This window comes from Pimephales promelas, chromosome 9 (assembly GCF_988280905.1).
Source record: "Pimephales promelas chromosome 9, fPimPro1.hap1.1, whole genome shotgun sequence".
Classification (NCBI taxonomy): Eukaryota; Metazoa; Chordata; class Actinopteri; order Cypriniformes; family Leuciscidae; genus Pimephales; species Pimephales promelas.
Window position 1 is genome coordinate 29,454,612 of NC_142777.1, and position 16,030 is coordinate 29,470,641.

General features: G+C 37.8%; 2 protein-coding genes across 6 annotated transcripts in view; one reads left to right on the forward strand and one right to left on the reverse strand.

The window, feature by feature from the left end:
- The window catches only part of atp8a1 (ATPase phospholipid transporting 8A1), a 157,538-nt gene extending 149,516 nt beyond the window's left edge, over positions 1-8,022 (forward strand). For 3 of the 5 annotated variants that reach the window (XM_089134960.1, XM_089134961.1, XM_089134959.1), the window contains 4 exons: positions 1,635-1,723; positions 2,201-2,293; positions 2,546-2,637; positions 5,633-8,022. In XM_089134960.1, coding sequence (XP_088991086.1) covers positions 1,635-1,723; positions 2,201-2,293; positions 2,546-2,637; positions 5,633-5,730 — 372 coding nt within the window. In that variant the 3' untranslated portion in view covers positions 5,731-8,022. Of the gene's footprint in view, positions 1-1,634; positions 1,724-2,200; positions 2,294-2,545; positions 3,332-5,632 lie in introns of those variants that run through there. The other 2 variants (XM_089134958.1, XM_089134957.1) reach the window with 1 other exon arrangement.
- Positions 8,023-9,904: 1,882 nt separating this feature from the next.
- Positions 9,905-14,245, reverse strand: shisa3 (shisa family member 3). Its single transcript, XM_039649117.2, has 2 exons — positions 13,376-14,245; positions 9,905-11,363 (listed from the first exon to the last, which is right to left on the reverse strand). Exons 1-2 carry the CDS (start codon positions 13,647-13,649, stop codon positions 10,807-10,809), a joined length of 831 nt encoding a protein of 276 aa, XP_039505051.1. The 5' UTR covers positions 13,650-14,245; the 3' UTR covers positions 9,905-10,806.
- Positions 14,246-16,030: the final 1,785 nt, after the last annotated feature.

Genomic DNA, 16,030 nt, shown 5'->3' on the forward strand with positions numbered 1-16,030 from the left:
ACGACTGCATCTCACACCCCAGTAGCCTACGCCAGAATATCCCTGTCTTGTGAATCAGATTCAGTGGAACCACAGAGAACCCTTTCTTCTCTCTCTCTCTCTCTCTCTCTCTCTCTCTCTCTCTCTCTCTCTCTCTCTCTCTCTCTCTCTCTCTCTGTCTCTCTCCCCAGTTTCCTTGCCTGCTCACTGGCTTTCACACTGTTCAGTTTGGATGTTTGTGTTAAGATGTTTTATAATTATCGGATAGATTGATGTCTTAGAAGATTTTAATATCATTACCTCACTGTTTTTCTCGGTATCACCCAGTCAAAGACAGATGAATCTCTTCGCTGCATGTTTATTTAATTCATGGGTATATTTTGGCAGATGAGTGTTTTGAGACTGCCTTGCTTTGGCTCTCGTTTAGGATTCATTTGTTTTGGTTGTGGAAATTTTTGAGATAACAAGTTTATTCTGTTCCAATTTGGAATTTTTGGGAAATCTATCCTGCTCCAGATATGAACTGATTCAAGTAATGAAGACTTATGTGTCTGAGTTTTGCACTTAGTACCATGCAGTGCTTTCTAAGACTTATGATGGTAACATCCGGTAATCTTGACCGTGATAACAGATAGTGCTGTTTATGCATACCTGAGTTCATCTATTGTTTTTTTTTTTTTTTAATATGACACTAATAATGGCCTGAAAAACATTTTTTCCTAACCACTTATTCTCAGCCCGGGTTAAAATAGTTTAGCAGAAACATTAAGCACTTTGAACTATTTGCGTTGGTATCTATGCAGTGATTAAGTATTTCTTTAGTTTTACTTTCATATGCATTTCATATTGTCACACACATTTAAGTAAGATGTCATTTTCACCCCCTTATTTATACTAAAATGCTTACTTATATTTAGGATATGTGCTAACCGCTTGAATTTGAAAGAAAGCTTATATAACATAGGGATATATATGAAATTATATAATGCTACACATATGCTTTGAAAGATTCTTTGAACTGTTTTGAATTACTTTAACTTTACTTTTGTAAAATTATGAATTTCTTTACTTTCACTTTTGATCACTTTTAATAAGTTCTTGCTGAATAAATGTATTAATTTATTATTTTTTATTTTTTTTAAACTGTACTGACCCCAAACTGTTTATTTGTTTTTATATCGCTTTACGTTGTCATTCTTGACAAAAATTCTTGTCAGTTGTTTCTTTTTGTGTCTGTGTGTTTCTGTCAGTCACACACAGCCAAGTATGATGAGCCCTTTTTAAAAATATGGTGACATCTTACTCCACTGCCTCCCATGTATCATATGAAGCAAAGGCATTCTGACAGGTCAGGTCATCATTTGGGAGCAGGGCTTTAGAAAGGTGATCTGGGTAGTACCATTAGCAGTTGAGATCAGTACTTTAGATGACTGCCACTCTCATCTGGCTCCCATTCCTCCTTTCTCATCTGTCACACATACACTTTTAAAGTTACATCAGAATACATCTAGTTTTGGTCAGATTGTTGGTTGAAAGCTGAGCTCTTTGTAGTACTGATGTTCTGAGGGTCCAGCTAAACGGTTTTAGGTTTAGAAATCAGTCTCAGATTCTGTCTGGTGCTCTTTCTCATGTGTCTGTCTGTGTGCTCTTTCCAGGCGGACATGATGTTCAGTTCAGGAGTATTCTGGATGGGTCTGATCTTTATTCCCATCACCTCTCTGGTGTTTGATGTGGCCTACAAAGTGTGAGTTGAGTTTCTTCAATGCCAGCCATGCAACCCTTAACTTCCTCCTATATGGTCACCAGAGGTTGACCCTATATTTTTCTCATGTATAAAATGTTAAAAGCATTGATGTGTTATTTAAAATGCTTACTATTTGTGCATAAAAAACAGACAAAAATTATGAGTGCAATTACTAAAATTAAAAATGGTAAACAAGAAGAAATTGTTGCCTCCAAATGGATTAAAAAAATAATAATTTTGCTTCATAGAGCCAAAAAAATACATGGTGCAAAATGTGTAAGGTGCACTTGAATTAAAAGCTAGCCAAGCACAAGCAGATGTTCTACAAAATAAATATATATTTTGCTTTTAGGTCAAATGGGGATGTTTGGTGATAGTCTGATACCCCTTTGCTCATACCACTAAACATTACTACAAAATGCTTACTATCGTTTCAATGGATAAAAACATTTTTTGTGTGTGTTCAATTTTCCTCAGTATGAAAAGGTTGTGCTTTAAGACCCTGGTTGATGAGGTGCAGGAGTTGGAGGCGCTTTCCAAAGATCCAGGAGCTGTGGTGCATGGGAAGAGGTGAGGGCCATTCCTCGTGAATTCCTAATAAAACCGAACAAGCAAAAATTGCGGTTTAGCAGGGATCACCTCCAAGTGTAAACGATCCTACTGGCTGCTCTCCCGGCTCATTCTGTCTCCTCTCACTGGAGACACATCTGTCCAGCAGGAAGTTTGTCTTTAATTCAATCGCTCTTCTGTTGGAAGAGAAATTAGACTTATGCGCATAATAATGTCTGTGTCTGTGTTTCTCTTTTGTTTCCTTCCCTGTAGTTTGACCGAGAGAGCCCAGCTCCTGAAGAACGTCTTTAAGAAGAGCACTGTCAGTCTGTACCGGTCCGACTCCATGCAGCAGAATCTACTCCGTACGTCAGCGACACTCATGTGCTCCGCCACGCACAGCCACATGGACACAGACACGCCAACATGTTCTCCACAATGCAAACATCACAAACAGACTCATGCAGAATCACTGATGCACACACACCCCTCCATTCCCATCTGCAGCATCAAAATGCAGGTTCACTCTCACACGCAAGGGTTTATGGACGTGCAACTGCAGGCACTTACTGAAGGACAAACCTGAACCAAAGCCCCTAAAAATTTAGGATGGTTGTTCTTGACAGCTGCAGATACCAAGTAATGTAGCCATAATATCACTCGAAAGGAACAGCTGCAAACAAAGCTGGAGCTAGACAGTGAGATGGCACCACCTCAGGCTGTTTTTGGGCACAGGAACGCGAATCGCATGCTTTTATCAGTTCATAAAATGGGCCTTCCGCGTTAAATCTGGAGAATTTTGCTGGGGATATTGCAGTCCAAAACTGACTGATTATTAAAGCTGATTCATGAGGTCATGCATGTACAGTCACAGAGTTCACACATACACACACTGTCTTATTACATTACTAACATTTTCTCTCTGGATATGCTGTTGTACTACACTTTCCATGTGCTTCCTTTCAGTGGTTTTCAACTGGTCAGGCAAATCCTAAAATGCAGCTAAGAATAAACAATCATGCATATTTAGGATAGAAAAATCAGGCAAAAATATATACGTAAAAAAATATATATATATAAATAAATATTTTTATTATTATTATTTATATATATATATATATATATATATATATATATATATATTCTAAATTGTTTACTTTTTGTATCAGACAGTTATTACTGTGGATGATGTGCAAAGTGAAGTCTGCCTCCTGAAGCTTAACCAGTTGAAACCCCTTGCCTTTTCATTTCTTTATGGTTTTACATTCATGTTTCTTTTCTGTTTGTTGCCTCTCTTTATTTGCTCTATTTTTTTGTGTTTGCTTTTAGGTGAGGATGGGGGACGTTCTTTGATAGTCTGACGTTATATGCATTCTTCCCTTTAGCTCATACCGCTAAACATTATTACAGTTGCCTTAACAAAAACAATACATATTAACACCATAATTAAACCTGCATTGTCCATCACGTCTTTCCCATTCTCCACCTGTGCATGTGCTGCTGTGTTTTGATTGACAGGCAGAGTCATGTTTAATCATTTCAATTTGCCACTATCATTCCCTCAATGCATTGCCCTCCTCGGCCTCTTGCATGTGCCCCCTCAGGCCAGCAGGTAGAGGTCGAGTCGATTGAGACATAAGGTGAGTCATAGAACAAAGAGCCAATCCCAGTGTGCAGTGCTCTAGAGACAATAGCGCTAGTTATGAGTGACAAAATTAAAATGACTAGAATTTGAATAGATAGTGTATTCTACTTGGAGTTTTTTTTTTTTTTTTTTTTTTGCTTCAAAGACTTCATTGACCGCATTTGATGAAATAAGCCACATATCTTCTTCGAAAAAGTAGTTGATTCTTTTAGGTAGAATCAATAATCAGACATTACAACACTCACAGTGTCTTATTTCCTGCCAACTTCCATTTGGAGTCTGCCAAGATAATTACTATTGACTACCCCAATCATCCCAGCCAGCCCACCCACAGTGCCATAGCACTTCCCAAGGTCCCCTCTGAGACCGATTTGAATTTTTTTGTTTATTTCTGGAAGCAAGCAGTGAGGACGTCTTGCATACTGATGTCTTTTTGTTGCGTCTCCCTGCAGACAACAGACCTCATTTAATTTGGACCAATACAACTACTTTCAGCCATTTTGGTCCCATTAGTTTATGTAGGTCATTGTAAGGCCTTATTAGACCCCCCTATTAGACTCCCAACAACAGGACACTCTGTGAATAATCCACACAGCCCTTGAATTCTTTTTTTATGAGTTTACAGACAATGTTCCTTCTATGTTCTTGGTTTCCCTTTGTTTTGATGGTTCCTTTAACACATTCTGTTGACTATAAGTAATGTTGCGCCTAAATGTCTACTAAGTTTAATTAGTGTTAATTGAGTAATAGAGTAGACTGTTAGAGTCCAAAATTCTCGTCCGGTATTTTTTGCACATTGGAAAAAAAAATACAACCTCACGGTTTGTCAATCACGTTTACACAATGCCTCCGAATTTTTCATCCGCCATTAACAAAATTCGGATCAGGTTCGGTTTTCTGGATTTTTCGCATCCATAGCAAGCATTTTGAGGTGTTTTGAGAATTCAGAGCCACCGAATAATTTTTAATATAATTGCATAGTACATAAAATAAATAAACATTTTAGGGCTGTCAAACGATTAATCGCGATTAATCACATCCAAAATAAAAGTTTGTGTTTACATAATGTGGGTGCACTGTGTATAATTATTTTATATGTATAAATACACACATGCTTGTATATATTTAAGAAATATGTTCATGTATACTGTATATAGATTTATATTTATATATAATTTATTTTATATATAAATAATATTTTTTTCTTAGATATACATGCATGTGTGTGTATTTTTATATATAAAATAATTATACACAGTGCACCCACATATATTATGTAAACACAAACGGATGCGATGAATCATTTGACAGCCCTAAAATATTTGTATAATTGATAATAATATTATTTAGATATATAGAGACCTTATATTGTTATTTATTTAAGGAGATATAAATGAAACGCTTAAAATACTTTTTGTGCTGTTCTGCACGCATTTACCTTATTTTCTTCGTCAAAATATGACCGCGAGTTGTCATATTTATTTAGTTGTGATGTTAAGAAATATTGTCTTTTTCTTTTTTAGAGCACACCTAGGTATTGGGGTTATGATTTAAGAGAAGGCTTGTGCTAAAGAAACACAAAATTAGATTTTTTTTTCTCATGCTTTAATGTTTTTATTATGATTTAATTTGTATCACTTGTCCCCTAAGATTTCCAGCAGAATGTTTAGTCGAGTGTATTTATCTGATGCATGTTTTCTGGGTCCTGTTTACAGATGGCTACGCATTCTCACAGGATGAGAACGGAGTGCTCTCCCAGTCTGAGGTCATCAGAGCCTATGACACCACCAAGCAGCGGACCAATGAGTGGTGAGCTCCGGCTCGCTGGACCCCGCCCCTTCTCAGCGGTCACTCGACTTTTTAAAGGCTGACAGAAAGCGGAAGCCTGTCAGTTTAACTTTGGCCAGCCTAGGGCACCCTGGGCAACAACGGATAGGACAAATGAAGCGGTATGAGAAAGAGAAAATCAAGTTCTGTTGTGCTGTAGTTGTATGTTCGACAGCACACACTAGCACTGTGCTAGCATATTTTTGCCCAGCCTGCGGTCAGTATGGTTTCTGATCTGTAAAACAGAGGAGAAGAGCATCAAAAATTGACTCTCCTCTCTCCTATGAGTGTTACAGCCAAAAATGTGTTGGTGGGGGTGGTGATAACTTTTGTGGTAATGGTCTTTGACTGTGACTTCCTAATCATTAATGGCACATAAACACTCCCTTTTGGTTTTTTAATGTTTCGGTATTTTATTTTCATCAACAACAACAAAAAAAGACCTATCCCAGATCACTGGAAACTTTCAAAGAACATTATGAATGCAGTCCCTCTTTTAAAAACAATATGTATTTAGAAATAATAATTAAGGGTTAACCGGTTGTTTTTACACTCCTCAAATGCTTTCTGCACTAATGAAAACTGTTTTTTATTATTTATTTATTTTTAGATTCATCTTAACTCTCATGTACCAAGGCCTTACATTTGTTGTTGCCTTCAGCCAATTATTGGGAATATATTTAGTTTTTGATTTGTTTAGATTTTGGCTTTATCGTGCCTGATTCTTCAGACCTTTTTAGCTTGCACGTTTTAGCGTTAGTTTTTACTTTAGTTTAGCAGCGTTTCAATGGCTTTCTTGAACACGTTTCTGCATTCCACGTCTTACACGGCTGCAATGATCACAAAGGTGCCTAACAGGAACTCTCTTTTTTCCCCCAGTGAGATAATATTTTCCGAGTCTCTATCTAGGCAGCGTTGTGCACGTTAGACCAAAATACTGATGTATCAGGCTGCTACGCGAGCGTAATGAACCTCGGCCCCGCTTATGCGTCCAGCTCCTCGAGTGAATCTCTTTTAGACCATCAGACGTTCACCATAATGTTTATTTGACTTAGAACACAGTGATAATCCCTCAAGTATAAGTGCCATTCGCATAGAGGAGGAACGGAGGATTTCGCCAGACCCACACAGTATCGATCCAACTTTGTCTGTATAGTTATTTTGTGAATTTGTATTTTTATATTGGACTGAGTGTGACTTTTTTGGACTGATCTGCTTTGTAATGAAAACGTCGTCCCTCTTTTTTTTGTGGTTCTCCTTCAGAAACTGGTCGTGGTTCATGAGCTTACGTCGCCTGTGACTTCAACTGTCTTGTTCGTGCGTTGGTTTTCTTCTCCCTGTGGGAGAGCACGTTTTGTATAGTGCGTCTGCGCAACGTGTGTCGTCTGCATGTGCATGTGTGCTGCGTGACTGCGTGAGAGTTTGTGGTCCCGTCGGTATGCATGTCCGTTTAACTGTATTACAATAGTTCTTGAGAGATTTGAATGAGGATGTGTGTGTGTGTGTGTGTGATGTCCTCTTTGTCCGGTTGTATGATGCTGCTTGTTTCGTCCGTCTGCACGACTCCAGGTATACTAACGGTGAGCTGTATGCCATTGCATGGCCCTGTACATCAGCAGGCGTGTGTGTGTGTGCGTGTCTGTATGTATCGGTTTGTATGAAGCTCTGCTAAAGCTTGACCAGAGATGTTGCACAATGCACTCTTTTATCTTTTATGTGATGAATATTCTCTTTATGTAGTTCATATCAGTTGCAGTATTATTTATCTGGATGGATGTACTGTACGTGTTCTTAATTTAGTTTCAGATCTCAGTGTAACTCTTCTTCTTCAAGCCGAAACGTCTTTTATTTAACTCGACAAGAAAACATTAATGGCTCTGTGCATTTCGTTCCTTAAGCTGTGCTTTTTTCTGTGGGTCATCATCCGACTCGAACACTGGAAATATGATGTGACGTTGGTTAAAGGCTTGGACTGTTGCTTTCCGAATTTCCCGTCTGTCAAAGTGACTGATTGCATGAGTGGAAAAGTTGTTCTTGGTTTAGCCTAAATGTTAATCGTACGCTGAATCTCTCTAGTGTTGGTCACTTTAAAGAATGAAAATGCACTTTGATATGGTTTTGAAGTCTCTATTGGGTGTTTTCCTTTTTTGTTTTCTTTTGGATCTTTTTCTTTTGTCTTTTTGTTAAATGATTGTTTAGCATGTTGGAACTGCAAACTTTTTAGTGTTTTGTCTTTTAACTGCCATGAAGGACTACTGAAATAAACTTTACAACTGAAGAGCTCTTCTCTCATGATTTATTTTTTTTTTCTGTTAATTATATCCTGAAGAATCCTCAAGGCTATCCAAGATATATTAGCACTGGATCAGTATTGTAGGAGGCATCAGGAGGATTTGTCAGTACAGATCGCATGGCTCTCCGTTGGGGATTCATTGAACACAAAGTCATGATTTGGCAATAATCTGTTTTGTTTTCCGCACCATAAACTTCCAAGAGCTTATATCCTGTCTAGACCGATGCATTTCTAACTTTAGCAAACATTTCCCTACAAATACAATCATAAATCTCTGCTTCTGGCCGCTATAGTGTTTGTGCCTTAAAAAGCGAGTAACCCGTTTAATACGGTGCATTGGTTTTCATGTCCTCTTTTAAAACACCTTTGAGATGTTTCACCAATCTGCACAGCATTTGTTAATACGTTCTTCTTCAAAACGCGTGCACACTGCTGTGCCCGTCCTCTTGAATGGGCAGTTAGGGCGTTAAAATTGACCTTGATGTCTTGTTTACAGCTAGCAAAATCTGTTTACTGTTTAATCATGAGAAAATTCTGGCTCAGCGCTTCCCATGAACACCCAGTGTATTCAACAAATGTTTGTATGTTCAGAAAATATATTGTGCAAAATATGTTTTACTACTGTTCACAGGTTTAGGGTCAGAAAGATTGTAGCCCTCAAACCGTATTCACTTTACAGCCCTTAATCCTGTAATTGTGAGCCTAACTTTTATTTATTATAAAAAAAAAAATTATATGTTAAATATAATTAAATTATATGTTTTTTTTATTTTGGGGGTATTTTTTCATTTATTTACTTCAAAAAGTACCACATTTTCTATGTAAATTAATTACTAGTTTTATTTTATTTATTTTTTTAACTACATTAAAATATCATCAATAAGTTCTTAGAGCTAAAACCTAAAGAGGAAGTGACTTTGCTGACTTTTTGGCTCATTTTAGAATGCTCTAAATTGCAGTTTTTACCATTCATTTCTATGGGTGCCCATTTTTGACCCAAATACAAGATTAAGGAGGGTTTTTTTCACCCACTTAACATTGTAGAATTGAGTCAAAAAAAAATTATGTTCTGGAGGCAAACTTAGGAAAAGTAGCCAAGTCTTGTACCGCTCAGATAGACGGAAGTATTTTTTTTTAAATAAATCAAAACTATTTTGCCCTCATTTGTCCAGAATACGGTTTTAGGGTTAAATAAGTGTCTGATTTCTGATTATTATATTTATTATAAGTGTCTGATTATTTGGTGAATATAAAGTTTAAAAGAACGGCATTTATTTTATTTTTTGTAATATTATAAATGTCTTCATAAATTTAAAGCATCCTTGCTGAATAAAAGTATTCATTTTTATTTATTTTTTTATCTTACTGACCCCAAACGTTTATTATGTATATTAAAAATCAAGCATTTTCGGTGTCTCATGCAATGCACGGAATTTAGCTTTCAGTGAGGACAGAAAAATGACACTGAATCTGGTCATCTTGTGTGGCATTAAACAGGATGCGATATCAATCTAAACAGGACAAGGCGGAAATTCGTCAAATAAATTACATTTAGACATTTTACATGTTCTCTCGGTTAGTGACATTAATAGAGTTGTTATCTATTACATATTTTAATAACAGGCGTATATTTGTTTTGGCCACGGTTTATGTAAATGAATCCACTGCTAGGTCCCTAGAAGGAATTAGTCCATGGATTAAAACAATTTTTCCCGTCTTTGGTAATAGTTTTCTGGAATGTCACATATTCTAAATCATCCTGTTCTAAAATGGAACGTCTTATGTCAGTGATGTCATACAGTTTCTTGAATGTGTCATTCAAATCTAATGCATTACTGTTGTTGGGGAAACCAACTAAACACAGGCGAAAGATAAAACGGTTTAATTTAGCTCAAAAACACTGTTGGTTAGAGACCGTAATACTTAGTTGAAGGCCGTCTCGTCACATGATGCGTTTCCAGCTGGACTGTACATTTAGATACACCTGATCATTTACAAAAAAAAAACATCTGGTATCAAAAATAACAACATACAAACCGTTTAAATCTGAGCCAATAGTGGCTTTCAGCTTTCTACAAATTATACAAAGAATGAATGCTCTCCAAACATTAAAAACAGAAGTTTCCCCAAAGGTAGCTGTGCATTCATCTGACGTTAACATGTGTTTCTAGTGTGACTGATAGTCTATGTATTAATAGCGAGAGTAACACATGATGAATGCCTGTTTTAAACATTATGAACTATCTTTGTCTCAGTCTGGCAATTAAACCTTTAATCTAATACCATTTCTATAAAACCCTCATTCATACATGGCACTATTTGTGTGCACGACCCCTAAAATGGGACTGAGATTGTCATTGTCTTATCTGGCGTTCTTCCTAAGTGTGTAATTATATAAAATGACCTCAAATACAAAGGCTGAGTGTCAACTGTCAACCAGCTGGAGTTTTCAAAAATAAGACGCCTTTTATCATAGAAGCGGATTGGAAGTGCATACAAGATATGATCAATTGTAGATATAGGTGCTTTGAAGTAGGCGTCCATGTTCTGGTGTGTTGTGTCCAGCACTTGAGTGTCTGTCAGACTGATCGTCCACTATCTCAGCAGCTTAAGCGCTCCACACGGCTCTCGAATTCCAGCTGCGGTCTCGCAAGTGCCAGTCAAGCTATTAGTGCCTGTTTCCTTGTGCGGGAGCCCCTGTAATACGAGTCTACAACAGGGCATTGTGAATGACCGGCTCTTTGGTGTCCGTCTCCTTTTCTTTTGCGGTCAGCTCTGGCTGAAGTCAGCAAATCCCTTGTTCCCAGAGAACGGTTCCTGCGGGAGAGGAAAGAAGTATTGTTGTGGCAGGAGGAACCCGGAGCTTTGCAGGGTCTGGTGGTGCATCTGTAACTGGCTGTGACCGTGTGAGTTACTGGCCTGCTGGGAGGTGTAAGGTGGTGGAGGCAATAAGGGCTGCGTCGGGGTCACGGACACAGGAGTGGACGCTGCGGAGGACGAGACCATCAGGAGCTGCTGTTGCGAACACTGCCCCAGCGTGTCGGCCCGGCCCAGGGAGAAGCGACGGACCGAGCTCCCTCCTCCCGCTGAGCTGGAGCTGGTGGTGGCCGTGCTGGACTGTCGGGACGGCGTGCGCAGGCTGGGAGGAGCCGTGGTGAAGATCATGGGGATGGTTTCGCCCTGACTGCGCAGTGAGAAGCGGATCGGCTGCTGGGTGGGTTGCTTGGGTCGCAGGCAGGTGCAGCAGTACACGGCCACCAGAGAGCCCACCACTACAAACGCCACGAAGATTGAGCCCACCATCAGAAAGGGCACGTAGATGGGCTCTGGAAGAGAGAAACGGCACGGGACACTTAAAGGAGTTGTTCGCTTTTCAAAAAACTTTTGTTGATCATTTACTCACCCCCATGTCATCCAAGATGTCCATGTCTTTCTTCGGTCGAAAAGAAATAAAGATTTTTTGATGAAAACATTCCAGGATTTTCCATATAATGGACTTCATTGGGAACCAAACGGTTCAAGGTCCAAATCAAAGGGCTTTAAACGACACCAGACGATGAAAAAGGGTCTTATCTAGGACCCTTCGAGTCATGACTCGAAAAAAGATTTGATGAACGAGTTTGAACAGGAGAGTCACGAACGCTCATCTCAGGACAGAGCAAGGCGAGCATTTGTGCTTATAAAACGTAAACTTTTTTATTTATTTTTGAAATGGCCGATCGTTTCGCTAAATAAGACACTTATTCATCGTCTAGTGTCGTTTAAAGCCCTTTGAAGCTCCACTGAAACTCATTTGGACCTTGAAGTGTTTGGTTCCCACCGAAGTCCATTGTATGGAGAAAATCCTGGAATGTTTTCATCAAAAACCTTCATTTCTTTTCGACTGAATGGATATCTTGGATGAAGTAAATTATCAGCAATTTTTTTTTTTTTTAAAGAGAACTACTCCTTTAATATTCAGTCAAATTAACAACTTTTATTATACATATATATACAAATTAACAATCGGATTTATTATACAAAATCGATTAACACCGCAATGCTGTCACTGTTTTGAATCGACTGAATTGAATCAACGTTATACTAATACAAGTATACGACCCCATAGAAATCAATTTGACTTTACTTTGAATTTAGTATTGTCATCTAGTCTTATAAATTATGGTTTCACATTTTTAAATTCCTTGTTGCTTAATATTTCATCTATTGCTTGTTATTAAATGGAAGGTTTATTTAATAGCGAGCTGAATAATGTCAATGAAACATTTTCTTTAAAGGGAATCTTTTTACAGCTTAATATATTTTCTATTTATTCACATTAATTATCTTTTCAATATATAAATTGGCAGAAACCTCATTTTAAATATTCAAAGCACATGTTCCCGCTGTTTGCTTGAGATAATGGCATTAAAACTCACCAAATGAGTTTGTTTACCCAGTTAAAGTCAGTGTAAACTGAATGTTTAATCATATTAAGACAGCTGGACTGTAAAATTAGGAATGGTGATCATTAGGTCAATACAGTTGACCGGTCTAAAAGATCTAAGTCATTAATGAAGCCTTTATCAAAATATAATGATTTGATGAAACAATATTTACTTTGTTCATGAATGTGATTAGATGTGTAATGTATACATTTCTTCTTAAAACACTGCAAACATTTCAGGTTTAATTGGCTTCCTGCAGTGCTTGCACTTTTCAACCACTTTGAATTGAACTGATGAGTAAGAAATCAAAAAAAAATTGGAAACTTCTAAAACTGAGTAAAAACTACAAATTATTGTGACAGAATACAATGATGAGAACATTTTCTCCATGCTGTGGCTGTATAGAGAGAGTGCATGTGTGTCAGGTTAACCTCTGCTCTGCTCAAATAAGTCTGTCAGACATTATAGCAAGTGCTGGCATATGAGATCCCTTTATGGCTGCTGGTATTTTATCTGAGTAAAACATTGTGTAATCTCACTCTTCAATCTTAAAACCCAAAATATCACTGTTATGAAATTATGTAATGTAATAATTGTGCAGGCAACAAGTAAACTATTTTAAGTAGGCTAATTCAACCAGATGTCAGTACTGATTGATTTAATATGCCCATTTATCATAAAAAAAAAAGTTTTTTGTTGTTTTTTTTTACAAATTTGTTTTTAAAAAGTTAATAGTTAGAGGAACTACTTTCAGTACTCTTGCAGGAATAAAATTTTTCTACTGAGAACTTAATAGTAGACTTATGTTTGTTCAGTTTAGTTGTCTGAATCATATACACAATGACGAATCTTTTTATTAAATCTGTGGTTAATTTAACAGCTTTTGATTTATAAGTTTATCTGGGCCCTACGTGCAGCATATTGCGTGTCGTTCTCCACTTCTCTGTCGTTCGTGCAGGTTCCCTGATCGAGACGCGCATCCGGGGCCGCGCAGCAGTAGCGCAGCGAGCAGCTCCCGCAGCACACCGTTGCGTCCGCCGTATCAAAGTCCTCCGGACACTGAAAACCCTCATGGTAATTCCCAATGCTGTCTAGCCAGCCGTGACAGTACTCTCCCCGGGCATCAGATATCCGCAGATTCCATGTCAAGTACCCCAAGACTAGGCAGTTCAGCAAGCGCACCATACCGGCAAGATGCGCTTTAATTATGCCGGTTCCTCTCAAACGGAGCGCGCCCGATAAACTGGCGTTCTGGGGTTAAACGAGCTTTAAACGAACTAGCAATGATTTGGGAAAATACTCCATTAGCTCATAAGATTTAAATCAGTCACTGGGATTAAATCCAAGGATTGTTGTCCAAATCCAATATTGGGAATCATCCAGCTCCAATCAGATTGTTTTAAAATAGGCAAGCGTTATCACTTCCAGAAATTCCATGATTCTGTCCGCATTTTATCCGCTCCCGCTGTTTACTGACATTTTAGTCTTGCAGACTTCTCATCAAACAGGCGTAACGTTGCTTTTAATATCCACCTATGGATTTAAAAACAATTAACTGTCACCTAGACGAGCTGTTATTTATCAAGGACTGGTAAAACACTTTGCTGTCTTGCAGTTCTTCCTCGAGAAGTTGTGACTGCTCAGAAACGCGCGCGCTTGCTCTGAAGCGACTTTTCAAATGTGCTGCTCTGCTCTCGTAAGTTTGTTTCAGACTCGCACACGCTCTGTTTCTGTGACGCGCGCGCAGTTGGCTGGCCGGACGCGCGCATGGTTTCTGCGTCCTGTTGCCCGGGGAGCGCAAGAGTGACAGAAGTGTCTCATCTGGACCTGATTCATGTGTAGTCTCTGTCCAATATCTTTAATCTTTATAAGAAAGGTCTGTTTCTTTCATTTTGTTTGCCCAGGTTTTTTTTTTCATTACCAAGATGTTTTTAGCTTAGTCTTTGGAGTTAAAAATCAAATATTTCATATTTGGTAGGCTAATATGTATATTTTTGGTTTTCATTTATTTAGATGTTTGAATTCACAGAATTATGGGTTATTCGCTCAGTCGTTTGGAAAGCGGTGATCGTGAGCGGAAACGTTATGTTTTGCTGTTAAATTTGTCATGTTGTCGCCCTCTTCTGGCAATTTTGTATTTTCTTATAGTTTTTTTTATTTTTTATTTATATATGTATAGGCCTATTCCTCTCTATGGGCTTAAATTGTCATAATCATTTTTATACATAGGCTTGCATATAAAACAAAATTAATGAATGTAGTGAACAATGAATTGCCAATCAGAAATGTGTTTGGCAAGTTCAGTGACTTTTATTACAGTCTGTCAATAGATGCTGAGAATGGAAAAGTAAAATGAGAAAAAAAAAACGAATGAATGAAAATGAATTACTAGTGTTAATTATTCAATCAATTCCCCTTTTCGCCTATTCGTTTCTGCATTGTTCAGCAGAGACCCCCAATATGTCCATAGAAGACTTGGAAATGTTTGGTGCCAAAAAGGTATAGCCTATCTTATGTTTTTGACATATTTTAAAATGTTGCAGAACATGTTCATTGTGGTAATATTAATGTCAGACGTTTTTAACTTCATACTCATTCAGTGTCCCTGTGGTTGCAATGTTTGTGGTTTAAGGTTAATAACAGGTGATTGAAGTGTGGTCAAAATTTTGTTTTGTCTCACATGTTAAGCCACTTACGCCCCTTTAGCTTCAAGCCCTTTATATACACATATGTATAGCCTATGATACACAATTACAAATGTAGTTCACCCAAAATTAATTATCTATTTTGAAGAATGGTGATTTTTTTTTTTTTTTTTTTTTTTTTTTTGCATGGATATGGAAGTCTGGGCCCATCAAATGTTTGTTGGTTACCCCATTCTTCAAAATATCATCTTTTTTGTTCAGCGAAAGAAAGAAATTCAAACTTGAGGGTGAGTAATGACAGATTAAAAAAATTCTGGGTGAACTAGGCTATCCCTTTAAAGACCAGAGTAATAATTGATTCCATTCTCACACTCGCTTGATGTTCATGTTGCCAAATATCATAGGCAACATCACGTCATCTCTAAGAGTAATTAATATCGAGTATGTTTTAGATTATTTATGGCCAGTTTAGCTTGGCCAATATTATACCGCTGCAAACGAAAATAGTTCTTCCAACAAAGTATCAAGCTTTAGGTCCCGCCAAGTAACGCATGAAAAGTGGAACGGACTACCAGCGTTTTCCCCTTCTGCTCAAAGCGCTCTATACTCACTTGGCTCCAGTCCAGCTCCACTTCGGCTTTTTCATTTCCCGCTCCCTGCACACTAGTAAGAGAAAACAGCCGCAAAGATAAAGTCTGTTCTTCATTTGCTTCTACCCAGCATTGGAGAAATGATACAGTAGCCCTGCTTCTGAATCTCGGGCAATTACAGTTAAAAAATATATTTGTATTTATTTCATAACACAACATAGGACATGTAGGGCCTACTTTAAATTAAATTACATTAAATTTAAATACACATTTGTTTGTTTTTATCAATCTATTTAGGCCTACCCATTATTTTATTACACCTTGTAAATGT

What these genes read in the sequence shown, in the direction of transcription:
- shisa3 (XM_039649117.2), bottom strand. Translation starts at nt 13,649, where the DNA reads ATGGTGCGCTTGCTGAACTGCCTAGTCTTGGGGTACTTGACATGGAAT. An exon ending in CGACACGCAATATGCTGCAC is followed by an intron (nt 11,364 to 13,375) that starts GTAGGGCCCAGA and finishes TCTCTCTTCCAG; the next exon opens with AGCCCATCTACGTGCCCTTT.